General features: G+C 33.5%; 1 protein-coding gene across 3 annotated transcripts in view; it reads left to right on the top strand.

Annotated features, from left to right (window-relative positions):
• Positions 1 to 12,580, top strand: part of Diaph3 (diaphanous related formin 3) — a 475,858-nt gene that overhangs the window by 254,150 nt on the left and 209,128 nt on the right. For all 3 annotated transcript variants that reach the window (XM_048791762.1, XM_048791763.1, XM_015486017.2), the window contains one exon: positions 8,390 to 8,629. In XM_048791762.1, the coding sequence (XP_048647719.1) occupies positions 8,390 to 8,629 (240 nt within the window). The remainder of the gene's footprint in view (positions 1 to 8,389; positions 8,630 to 12,580) is intronic.

The raw sequence follows: 12,580 nt of genomic DNA, 5'->3' as shown, positions 1-12,580 counted from the left end.
ACACTAAGTAACTCAGTGAGACCCTGTCTCTAAATAAAATACATAATAGGCTGGGGATGTGGGCTAAATGGTTGATTGCCCCTGAGTTCAATCCTCGTTGCCCCCAATGCCGCTTCCCCCTCCAAAAAATGTCTTCTGGATGTCCTGACATCCAGACATTCAGGATTGTCTTTATTTTTACCACTCCCTGTGCTTGGGCTCAAGTGTCATTTCCTCACAGAAGTACTCATTATAATGATGCTACTCACCATTATTCTCTACCTATGTTATCCCATTTTCATGGATTCATAATGCTTATCCCTGTCTAAAATGATATTATCTGTTTAATTCGTTTTTCTCTTCTTTGTTTTCTTTCAAATCTAAAACATTGAGTGGCATGTAATAAGTGTTAAAAATTCTATATGTGAATGGATAATTACATTTTATTCTCATATAACTCCGGAAATAAGCATTACCATTGAATAGATGAGGACCCTCAACTTGTTCACTCAACTATTAACTCTTCAGCCAAGCTATGGATCATTGCTTTTTACACTAAGGGCCAGCCTTCATTTCTTATGGTAGCAATCTGCTGCATGTGTGTTTTCTGTATTCAGGGTTGCTTTTAGTGGTGGTGTTATGTATACTTCATTAATGGAGTAATTTACTATTAATATTTGAAGATAAACTAATCTAATATTCGAGACCAATTACTTTAAAATGTCCAACTAGGAACTTGAAATGTTGCTAATTCAGAATAAATTTTGGGAAATTGGTTATTTTCTGCTTTTTAAACTTTGGGAGTTTACATCTTCTATGTATATAAGTAAAATGTGGGGCATTTAAGTTCATAGTAAAATTGTGGGTTAGTTTTTTGATGGTAGCATTATTTGTTGTTTGCTTATTTTTTTGGTATAGAACATGATGGTTTCTATTCAGAGTATCTATGTAGTTCTGAAATTTTATGGCACAATCTGCTTAATTTGTTTCATTTGGAAAAACAAAACAAAGCATCATTACAGTAACATACTAATTACTAGCCATGCATCATTCATTTGAAATAAAGCCTAAAGCATTTTCTAGTGGTAAGCAAACAGGTCTCTTATGAATCATCACATTACAGAAAGCATTGTTTTAAGGTTGCTTTTTAGATCTGAGTAGCATCTAGTGCCTGTGAAGCACTATATATTCTGCAAATCTCATTATGTGGATCTTTATATATTCTTGTAAGATTGCTCTGGAAACAATGGAAAAGGTAAGGCTGGACTTAAGGAACTAAATTATTATGGAGTTAGGAAATTTTATTACAGCTGTGGCTTAAGGTATAATTATTACAGATGTATCTTGGTTCATTTATTTTTTTTTTGCCATGTTTTTGAAAGTATCGTTGTTTCTAGAAAGGTTCATAAAGTTTATTTTTAATAAATTGGGTAGATGCTATAATCAGTATTCTACTCTGTGTTTTCTTCATCAATACAAATGTGAAAATTTGATGAATGTTTGTTATATACTAGGCTTCTCTAGGGGTCTCAAAATCTCTTATTCTGTATTAGTTTTTAATTATAAAGGAAAAAAAGTAATAGTATTGGAAAAACATATAGACTCCACCTTATACATACACACATGCACATACCTACAGAGAAAAGAAAGAAATATGATCAATGGGCTAAATTGTGAAAACTGTTTAATCTGTGTGAAGAGTTTGTTGTTTTGTCTTTAAAACGTGAAATTATGATAATATATTTTTAAGATTCTAATAACATCAAGAAACCTAAATTACTAAAGAATAAATTTAATGAAAGATAAGTAAAGTATTAATAATGATGAAGCTAGAATCAAATATGCACTTCATCTATTTTCAGATAGTGGATAGCCAGTGGAGAAAAGTCACAATCCTTGAGAATCTCATGAATACCCAGTCTTTGACTGATGAAAAATTTTCAATTAAAGTACAAGAGCTAAATTGGAGCAGATGTTTTGGTCCTTTTTAATCTGAGGAGGAAAGAATTTTTAGCCGCCAAATAGCGAGTCTGTAAGGCAGGCACAAAGTGGAAGTAATTGTGCAAAAAGGGACACTTATCCTTGTGGGGACCTCGCTTTAGTCTTTGTCCAGGGGCTGGAATGTCCATACTCTGAAAAAGATTTTCCAGGTAGCCACTGCAACAAACTGTATAGCCAGCAAGCATTCCTAGATGGCACTGGACTTCAGGCTCTGTCAAAATAAAGAGCTCTTCTTCATCCTTCCTCAACTTAGATGGTATTCATTTGAACAGGAAAGGTTGAGCTTTAAGAATGAGGGTTACAGCAGAAAGAAGCATCTTCTCCAGACCACCCCTCAACAAAGCCTACATCAAGTCCCTTGATGAACTCTGCAGGGAAGATAATTTCGAGATTAAATACCATTAAGTTACAGAAACTAGGGAAATACTTCAGTTTCCACAGAACTAAACTAACAAAATATAAATTGGAGCTTATACAAGTTAAGATGTGATTTGCCTGCTAAAGTATGAACAAAGAGGTTTCAAAGGGATACAGAACTCAGGGTTCCTATGATATATTACATGTACCAAGTTTAATGCTGAATTACAAATTAAAGGATGTTAAAATGGGATACATTGTTAGGGAATAAAATGTAGACTCACATCCAAAATTGTCCACATTTTCTATTTCCCTTGCATAGGTATAATGTGATTATCATGAATATGTTCAAAGAAGTTAAATTATCTCAAAAAATTAAAGGAAAAAATGCTCTTAATTAAGGAATCTGCAGGGATATGAAAAGTATAAAAATGTTCCATATGGAAATACTCGAACTGAAAAGTTCAATAACTAAATTGAAAAATTTAATGTATGAGTGTAATAGTACATTGGAGAGAGTACAAGAGTCAGTGATTTTTAAGGCAGATTTATAGAGTATTTTAACTTAGGAATGTACAAGTCTTGGCTTTACTTTGATCCTATGAAACATGTAAAAAATGTACCATATGTACTTTGCTGTTGTATAGTTTTCTTAAATAATTTTAGCATAGCAGCTTTAATATCATAAGAGCACATTTATTTTAAAAACATTCTTGATATTCTGAGTACTCCCTAGACATAAGGCACTTCAATAGCTTTTTTTTTTTTTTTTTTGAAGCCTTTCTTCAAATGAAGTTAACTTTTCTTCCCCCCTTAGAAATTCTGAAGATCATGAACATATTGGCCTGCTAGCAGTGGAAGATAGAGATATTTTTTCACATAATTAGAAAAATTGGGTTTAAAAGTTTTCTCTGAGTGTCTTCTGTTATTAGATCACACCACTTTCTCAAAGCACTCTGTCTTTACAAAGATGTCTTTGTTTTTTCACATTCTTGTTAGTTATACCTCTCTTCAGGGAACTGAAGAATTTACTTAGTGTAGGCCACTATGAGTAGTGAGTGCAGTGTGGAGAGATAGAAATGTAAACAATTCAGCACAGTATTTTCATGGATGTATGAAGAAGAAGTGATAAAAACCCTGATGTAGTAGCAGGCATGTAGCAGTAGTAGGTGTCATTCTCTTTAATGTGTTGCCTAACAACTGCTGTGGGGCAATTAAAAAATACAGTCTTGGAAGAGAGCATGGTAGAAAGAAATTGTGTTCTGGATGATTTTTAAATGAAGGCTATCAATTTTTATATTTTGATGCTGTGAGTGTTAGGAATGTTTCATTAGTAGCAAGTTACATCTATGCCCAGGTTCTGCTCCCATGTGACTTGAAGATGTCATTCATCTAACTTTCCTGAAACTCTGTTCCTTTATTCCTTATAGATAGGCATTTATGTAGTTTAAGAACTAAAGCTTTAGGGTACTATGTCTACAAGAACTGAAGGTAATATCTTTTCAAATCAGTCATTGAAAAATTAAATGAATGGTTAGTTTCATAATGATTTTAGGCAAGAATGTCAAAGACATTGAACTTGAACTAGAAAGTTTTTTTTTTTTATGGGTGTGCCTATGCAAATGTACACAATAGGATGTGGAGGAAACACTTGTTTATCAGAAAAAAAAAATTCATTCCTGACAACTTCTTATTTAATAAAAAATATCTGTAAGGAGACTAGATACATTGTTAAATAGAGTTGGTATAAAAGTGTCAAATTGATTCTGTTTTTCTCCCCAGAAAATAATGTATAAGATTAAGATTGTATGTGAAAAACATAATGGTGATGAGAAAATGGAAGATTACATCTTCCCAGGGAGATTTTCTATTCTTTACCCTTTAAAAGAGAGCATATATGTTAAAAGAGCCACAACTATGAATTTGGTGCTTCTCACAGCACTGAGTGGGGCCTAGTCTATACTTCTTGGTTCATTGATTTTCTAAAGGTCTTTTCATTTTACTTTGCCTCTGCTCTATTGCATACGTTGCCAATGAAATAAAAAAAAAATTACCCTTAGAGTTCTGAACATTACTTCTTGTTTGATTTTCACTAGTCACTGGCTTTAAGGTTTCTTACTCAGGTAAGTGATATCTCTGAATGGTAGAGAGTGGGAAGTTTCAGGCACGGTACTCATTGCCTTCAAAAACTGAGTGAAAGCAAACTATTTTGCTTCTTTACGTTGATCTTTGGGTTATCAATCATTGTCAAAGATTTTGTTGTCATGAGTTTATATAGCTGAGACTCTAACAATAAGTTTAAAGATATTTTCATAAAAATGAAATTCTTATTTCTTCTAACATTATTATTAATTTCACTTTTACTGTAATCTTTCCTTTGTTCTTTTTCTTAAGTGTTTTCTATTATTATTTGAGCAACACAACTGTGCATTTCTGTGCTAACTTGTTATTCTACTACAGCCAAGTTTTTAGTTCTGATTTTCTTTTTCTTTCTTTTATTGGTACTGGAGATTGAACTCCGGGACACTCAACCACTTAGCCACACTCTCAGCCCTATTTCGTATTTTATTTAGAGACAGGGTCTCACTGAGTTGCTAAGTGCCTTGCTGCTGAGGCTGGCTTTGAGCTAGCAATCCTCCTGAGTCAGCCTCCTGAGCCACTGGAATTATAGACATAAGCCACCACAACAGAATCTAAGTCCTCAATGTTGATATAGTATTAGAAGTGGTGAGGATATTGGAACATTTTTTCAAGTTTACTTATACATATATGAGTTTTTATTCCATACCATTTTACCTTTTTTATTTTATTCCATCTGAAGAAACAAACTTTCATTTAAGTCATGAGATGAAGAATCTTCGTATTATAATTAGATCCCAAGATTTGGGTCATGTTACATTAGCTCCAATTGAGTTTTTTGTTTATTTTTAAAAGGGCAACCATGTGGTCTAGGGCATTGTTGTATCTCATAATAGTAAGCTAAAGACAGTAACCAGGTCCACATGATCACTCAGGTTCCATTCTCAGCAATTTTTAAAAAATACATTCACTTAATAATAGTCAAAATATAAATTTATTTAAATTTGTAAGAAAGAATAATATGAAAGGGATACCTAATTTAAAAAAAAGTGTTGTTCAAAGCTCTGTTTTAGGTTACCTTTCCTGACATTGCTTTGTCAGGGTTTTTAATGAATTTTTAGCAATTTGTTCTGCATTACATCATAGACTTTATCTTTTCAAGGTATTTGTCCCTAGAGCAAGATAGACTCATTACTCATACAAATCTGGGTTATGGTTTTCTAGGAAAATTAATTACTTTATGCTAGCTACATATGGTTAGCTTGTAAGTAGGAAAGCTTTAACATATTTCAGGTGGTATAATGTAGGCATTTAAATAGTCTTTCCCCCCTTTTTCTTTGTGCATGAAATAGTGGATTAATAGATGTTAGAATTAATACTTTGTAACACTGATATTTTGCATGGGATACTGAAGAATTATTTCTCTTGTTTATTGTAAATTGTCAAATGACTTCTTAAATTTGAATAAGGGTACCCATTGAGGACAGAGATTCCATGGGCCCATTAGATACCTTTTGAATGGTCATTATTACATGTATACATGTAAGTGCTGTTTTGTGTGTCTTGGCATTCTAAAGGTTGTAATAGAGTATTATCCATGTTGCCAATGTAATGTGTGTATCTACCATTAACAGTGCCTAAGGGAAAAAGTGAAAAAAAAAATCAAGGAATGAATCCTTTTTGGTGTATACCATATGTATATTTGAGTTCAAAACACATTTATTGAAATAAATTTAATGATCATTATTCTTTCATGAAAGTTATCCTTATCTACAAATCAACAACCTGATGCCTAGATTGTGTATTTATACAAAGGCTGCCCCAACTCCCTGACACCTTTTTTTCTTGTGGAAAAGTTGGGAAGAAAGAAAAAAGAGGTGAAAAATATTAACCGTTTTTTGACTTAATTTCTCTCCCCCTGAGAAAGCATACCTCAATTTAGTTCAACACAGTATACATTATATTAGCTAAAAATTCCATGTAAGGGCCAAGCTAGGATTTCTCATACTAAAAACATACAGTATATTTTAGGACAAATGACAATGAAATTTTTGTGGTAGAGATAACACTATCTTAAAAGAGTGATTCATTTCCAATTAAAATCATTATAACAGGGTTACCATTTCTCTTTCTACAACATTATATTGCTTAAATTTGTAAAAAAAAAAATTAAAAATGTCTTTGTCAAGTTTATAGTCTTTTTTTACTTTCTTGCAGGAGGAAAATACCCACATTGTTCTTAGAAAGGGGGCTTTGAAGATTTTTTTTTTAAAGGAGAGAGAGAGAGAGAGAGAGAGAGAGAATATGAATGAGAATCTTTTTTTTTTTTTTGTAGATGGACACAACACAATGCCTTTATTCATTTTTTTTAATGTGGTGCTGAAAATCGAACCCAGGTCCCGCCCGTGCTAGGCGAGCGCTCTACCGCTGAGCCACAATCCCAGCCCTTGAAGATGTTTTTTAAAGTATTTGAAAACATTTTCTAAAGCAGGCTTATTATTGTATTAGTTAAACTCTTAGAATTATGCTTGTGTGAATGTAAACATTTAACCTGTGGCTGATGAGAGGGCTAGGTATAAATTAGATATTTATAGTATTTTGTAATGAAACTTTTCAAATATAAGAATTTAATCTCTACTATTAATACTTTCTGCTTTGATTTTTTAGATGAATAGTCATCAATTGTTTTTTATCCTTTTCTTTAGCCACAGAGAACTTGTTTTTAATTTTTTTTATTGGTTCTTTTCAATTTCATATGGTAGTAGAATCCATTTTGATATAATTATATAAGCATGGAATATTCTAATTAGGACTCCATTCTTGTTGCTTGGCTCGTTTCTATTTTAACCCTGTTGTTTCTGTCACTTTTTTTGTGTGAGGGGGTCTGGTCTTGCCTCAAAAATGTTTTTGATATTTACAATAGTTATTGAAATTCCATAATTTTACTATTACTGCCTCATTGGCATGGTTTAAGTTTTGAATTTCCATTATCTTCCTTTTAGTTAAGAAATTCATATCTATCTTAAATATAGTGTGTCTTAGCCTACAGGTAAGTGGTCATTCCCTTAATATATACTGATAAAATGGTGGAATAAGCTTTAAAGAACTTCTCCCATTTTTATCGTTTTGTTTTCAGCCAGCCTCTCTTGTGTTCCCCAGGCTGATCACAAACTCCTGCACTCAAGCAATCCACCTGCCTCAGCCTCAGAGTAACTTGGACTATCAGCAGAGGTTATCACATCCAGCTTCTTTTGTTCTTTTTGATACCTCCAGTTGTTCTCATCCCCAACAGTCACATTCCCAGAGTCACAAAGAGGGTTAATTTGGCATGTGATAGACCTGTGGCTTTGCACTACTTCTATCTCCTGTGACTCCCATGTTTCCTAACTCTGATTCTGCTAATTTAGTATGTGTCAGGAGTCATTCTGCTTTCTGTGTTTCTGAAGAAAGTCAATTTAGTACAAATTGGGACCTATGTATTCTCCCTCTATCTAACACATACTGTTAGTCAGCAGGGCTTCTGAGGACAGCAATTGCTATTTGAAGCAAACAAACCCTCTTTAGACCTTTCTGAGTATGTTTTAAACATGTCCTAGTATATTTCAGTATTGAACAAAGATTATTTAAAGTAATGATATGGATGTTTTGTAATTTGTTGTGTGTGTATACTGTTACCTTTTTAAAATTGAGTGTGTAAAAATGCATTTAATTTATTGCTTAATTAAACATTATTGTTTTACTAAAGCTTTCTTTTCATTGCACATCTAAATTGTTAATTTTGTTTTTGAGGAATGACTCTGGATTCCTTACAAAAACAAGTAGGGCTTCTCTCTCTTCCTGCCATCAGTTTCAGAGGACATATTGCTTCTTCGGTACTGTCATACCAATAAATCATCCCAGATTACTTGCAGTCGTACAGTACTAAACTATACCATGCATTTTAAAGGAAATCTGCTATTTTCTTTTCAATCAGATGAGCAATGTGAAGAGACTGCGGCCACGGCTCAGTGCTATTCTCTTTAAGCTTCAGTTTGAAGAGCAGGTGAACAACATCAAACCTGACATCATGGCTGTCAGTACTGCCTGCGAAGAGATAAAGAAGAGCAAAAGCTTCAGCACGTTGCTGGAACTTGTATTGCTAATGGGAAACTACATGAACGCTGGCTCCCGGAATGCTCAAACCTTCGGATTTAACCTTAGCTCTCTCTGTAAAGTGAGTTTGTTTTCTTAAGACACATATTTGCCTGAACATTTACTCTTAAATGTCAGCCCTGATTACATTATTTAAATATTTTTATTTTGATGTGCTCATTATCAAGAACTTGAACTGAACCATGAACTCAAACCCAGAGTGAACTAAGCTAATTTACTCAACCTCTGAACTAAATCCAAATATTAATTTTGTGTGATCTGCAAATCCAACGGAAGGATTTTGTTTAATAATAAAATTATATTGTAAACCTATGCTTTGTCAAACCAGTGAAATGGAACATAAAAATATTACTTAAACATTATATTTCTTCAGTTCAGGCACCTATACACGATGATATATATTGACTATTGCTTCAGATTGCCTAAATTTTTACCTTTAACTATTTAAATATTTATCTGCATTGTTTTTTGTAAGCCAACTAAAAGGAACAAGAAATAAGACTGCTTTATATAAAGGAAAGTGATTATATTAGGAATAAACATACCTTAGATGTCATTGATCATTTTGAAATGGTTCCATCTATTATTTTAGAGGATGTGAAAATTAAATAAGTTCTTCTTTTGGTTGAATTTTCTTAGAAAAAATATATTTAGTGTTTTATTTAACAGAGCTCTTTCCTGAGGAGTGGGCCATAGAATACTGTTTTATTGATCTCCTTACAACAAATTCTTCTCAGTTATACATCACATGAAAAGCTTTCTCTTGTTCTTGACCTTGTAACATCTACAATCCCTGATTAAGGAATTTAGTTATTGCCATTGCCAGGTAGGGAAGGAGAGAAACAAGTTCAGCTTGAGCTGTGGAGTTTCTGGTAGTTATTTTTTGGAACTCACATCAGTTTTCTCAGTTTCCCTGACTTTAGTCTTACATTGGTATCATCAGTGCCATGTGACCTTTTTCTCTTTCCCCACTTCTTTTTATTTTCTAGCCTTTATTCTCATAGATTTTTGTACTTTTGGTAAGGTTCTTATTATCCCCAACACGATTCCTAAAACATATTAAAGGCACTACACATCCACTGAATCCTTACTCAGGGTGAAATCCTGTGCCAGATGCTTTTCCAGATCATCTCTTTAATGTAGGTGATTAAGTTTTACCTGGCACACATGGAACTCACATTTTTTATATGTAAACTATTAATTATGATTAATTGCTTTTGTGGAGCTATATACAAAATGTTGTTGCAGCAGAGTTAGGCCAGAGTGTCAAGCTTATTTGTGAGATGACAGCTAAGTATTCAGAGAAATAGAAACTTGTGCTGGATCTTGAAGATGAGTAGCTATTCCCTGGAGCATTCTCAGTACAAGAAAGACGTTTGAATGAAATATTGTAGCATGGCCTCTGGGAGTCTCTGAATGGCCCAACATCTTTGGAGCCTGCAAGGGACAGCATTTGGGGGGACTGGACTGAAGTAGTAATTTGATTTAAATGAGCCTTGAATGCCATGTGTAGTGTTGAAGGTTGTAAGGATACATGTTAGTTTTATATAGAAAAGTAATGTTACCAGCTCTTTTGTGCGACAATGACTCCATCAGCAGCATGAACGAAGGTTAAGCTGTGCTGTTCAGTAGTGTTGCCATAAGAAATGTATGATTATTGGAATAAAAATTCAAATTTAGTTTCTCAGTCACACTTGTCACATTTTAAGTTCTCAGTGTTCGTACCTGTTGCCTTTTCCATTGTTGTAGAAAGTTCTTTTGGACAGCGATGGGTTAGAGGAGTCTAAAAGGGAGATACTTGGTGACTGGCTAATATACAGTACGTACATAGAAGAGTGACAATATCAAACTAAGATGATGAATAAGGAAGATAGTGTGGGAGGTGAGGGAGAAGTGGGAGGGATTGTTATTATCTTAGCCAGCTGGTGGGTGATACAGCTCCTGACATGTTTGAAGTGGTTGTTCAGAAGGGAAGGCATTCAGGGTGTTTTTGTTGTTTTCCTCCTCCTGCTTGCCTCAGTTTCTTAAAGGATATTGGACTGAAGCTGCCTTATTTAATTATTTATCATCTACTTTAGTGTCTAATACATAATGGTCACTATAATTTAAGATGATGGAGTTCTTACCTAAGGAAGTGGCAGAGGGGTTTGAGGTAAATAGTAGAGGAGATAGAGTTAAGTGTATAAATTCAGCAAACATCGGGAATTATCAGACTGGGCTGATTGTGAGTGGCTGAGAAAGGAAAGTGAGACTACCAAGTTCAGGCTTTCCCTGAGAAGGAATGCAAAGGAAGCCAAACAGGGTAAGGAGCAAGGTGGGTGAGAAGTTAAGTCCATATATACGAATCTACTGGGGTTTGTTTTTCTGTGAAAAATGGCTGTTCATTTTTAGATTTTTGTATCTCAGAAATATAATTGACTCACAAAAAGTTAGTTGCATGTCCTCCTTCTAGCATTCCTCCACAGAAAAGTTGATAAAATACTCAGTCTGATTAGTGAGGTGGACTAGCCCTAAATAGTACTTGATACTTAGTAAATATTAAATAGCTATTGAGTGAATGAAACTTGTTACAACACACATTTTTTTTTTGTAGTTGAAAATAGAAATGCTTTCATTGAGATATTCAGTGGTACTTAGTATAAAATCATCTATAAATGCAATGCATGCCATTATTATTTTACTACAGTTAGTCTGCAAATCAGTTAATCGTCCTCCTTATAAAAAGTTGATTGTATTTTCATGCAATGACTAGGTATTTTCATTATCCCTCTTAGGAGCCTTCTGTTGTTCAAGAAACAAAATAAATACTACAACTTCATATTTTTATTAGCTTACATGTCAGTGTGAAAGCATATATTGAACAAGATGATATCTCATCATGTTTGTTATCAGAGGTAGCAGCTTGATCTTTGACAATTGTGATTGAATTTTTCACACCAAATATAAAGCATTCAGTTGGTTGATAAGGCTCCACACAAGGAATTCCATATTTATTTGACAGTAGAATGTCAAAGAAATATTTAGATCTGTTAAAACACGCTAAGTAATTATATGACACTTAATACTCTGTATCTAAAATCATTTAAAATAATTTTTATGTTAAGATCAAGTATAAAAAATACATGAGACTTTTTATTAAATATTAACATTATGTTTAGAAATAAGTATAAGAATTGTGAATTTTATACACAGTTTCATTTTTAAGAGCTATATCTCTATATATGCATTTGTAATCAGGGTTGGTAACTATAATGTCTCGGAGTTCAGAGAGAAAAGGCTTACTTTCTTATATCCCAGAGATATGATGAAGACAAATCAATACAAAAGTAAAACAAGAGATATAATGTAAGCAGAAATTACAACTAGCTTAATAAGATGTGAGTAAAACTTATGCTTGATGTGTAGGCCAACATGGGGCTTTTTGGTAGTCAAAGTGTAGTGTACACATTTTCCTGAAACTTTTTATGAGCTAAAAATAATGTCTTTTTAATTTTTTTTGTAAGAGTTAAAGCTGACTTCCATAAGAAATTGGCACATGTATCTTTATATATATATAAAAAAATGTGGTGGTGAACAGTGTTCTTAGAAATAGTGGATCTGAAGAATCAGTTTCATGTGGATGTTTATTCTAAAGCTATCCCTTTCTCTCCTTTCCTCCCTAATAACTTGGAACTCCATGAGAAACCCTCGTGGTACGATAGAAATGTATTTTTCAGTGACAATTATGCTTGCTTCTCCTAGTTTTGGTAAAATGCTCTAAATGCCTTGTTTTCTGATGGCATAAATTTATTTATTTATTTAGCAGTAGTAGTAGTAGTAGTAGTAGGAATTGATCCAGAGGTGCTTAACTACTGAGCCAAATCCCTAGGCCTTTTAATATTTTATTTTGGGACGGGGTTTCTCCAAGTTGCTTAGAGCCTCACTAACTTGCTGAGACTGACTTTGAACTTGTGATCTTCCTGCCTCAGCCTGTCTCACAGCTGGGATTATAGATGTGATGGCCAATAAGCAT

The sequence above is a fragment of the Marmota marmota genome, unplaced genomic scaffold (assembly GCF_001458135.2).
Source record: "Marmota marmota marmota unplaced genomic scaffold, marMar, whole genome shotgun sequence".
Classification (NCBI taxonomy): domain Eukaryota; kingdom Metazoa; phylum Chordata; class Mammalia; order Rodentia; family Sciuridae; genus Marmota; species Marmota marmota.
Note: the sequence above shows the minus strand (reverse complement) of the source record. Positions and strands in the feature narration are given on the sequence as shown.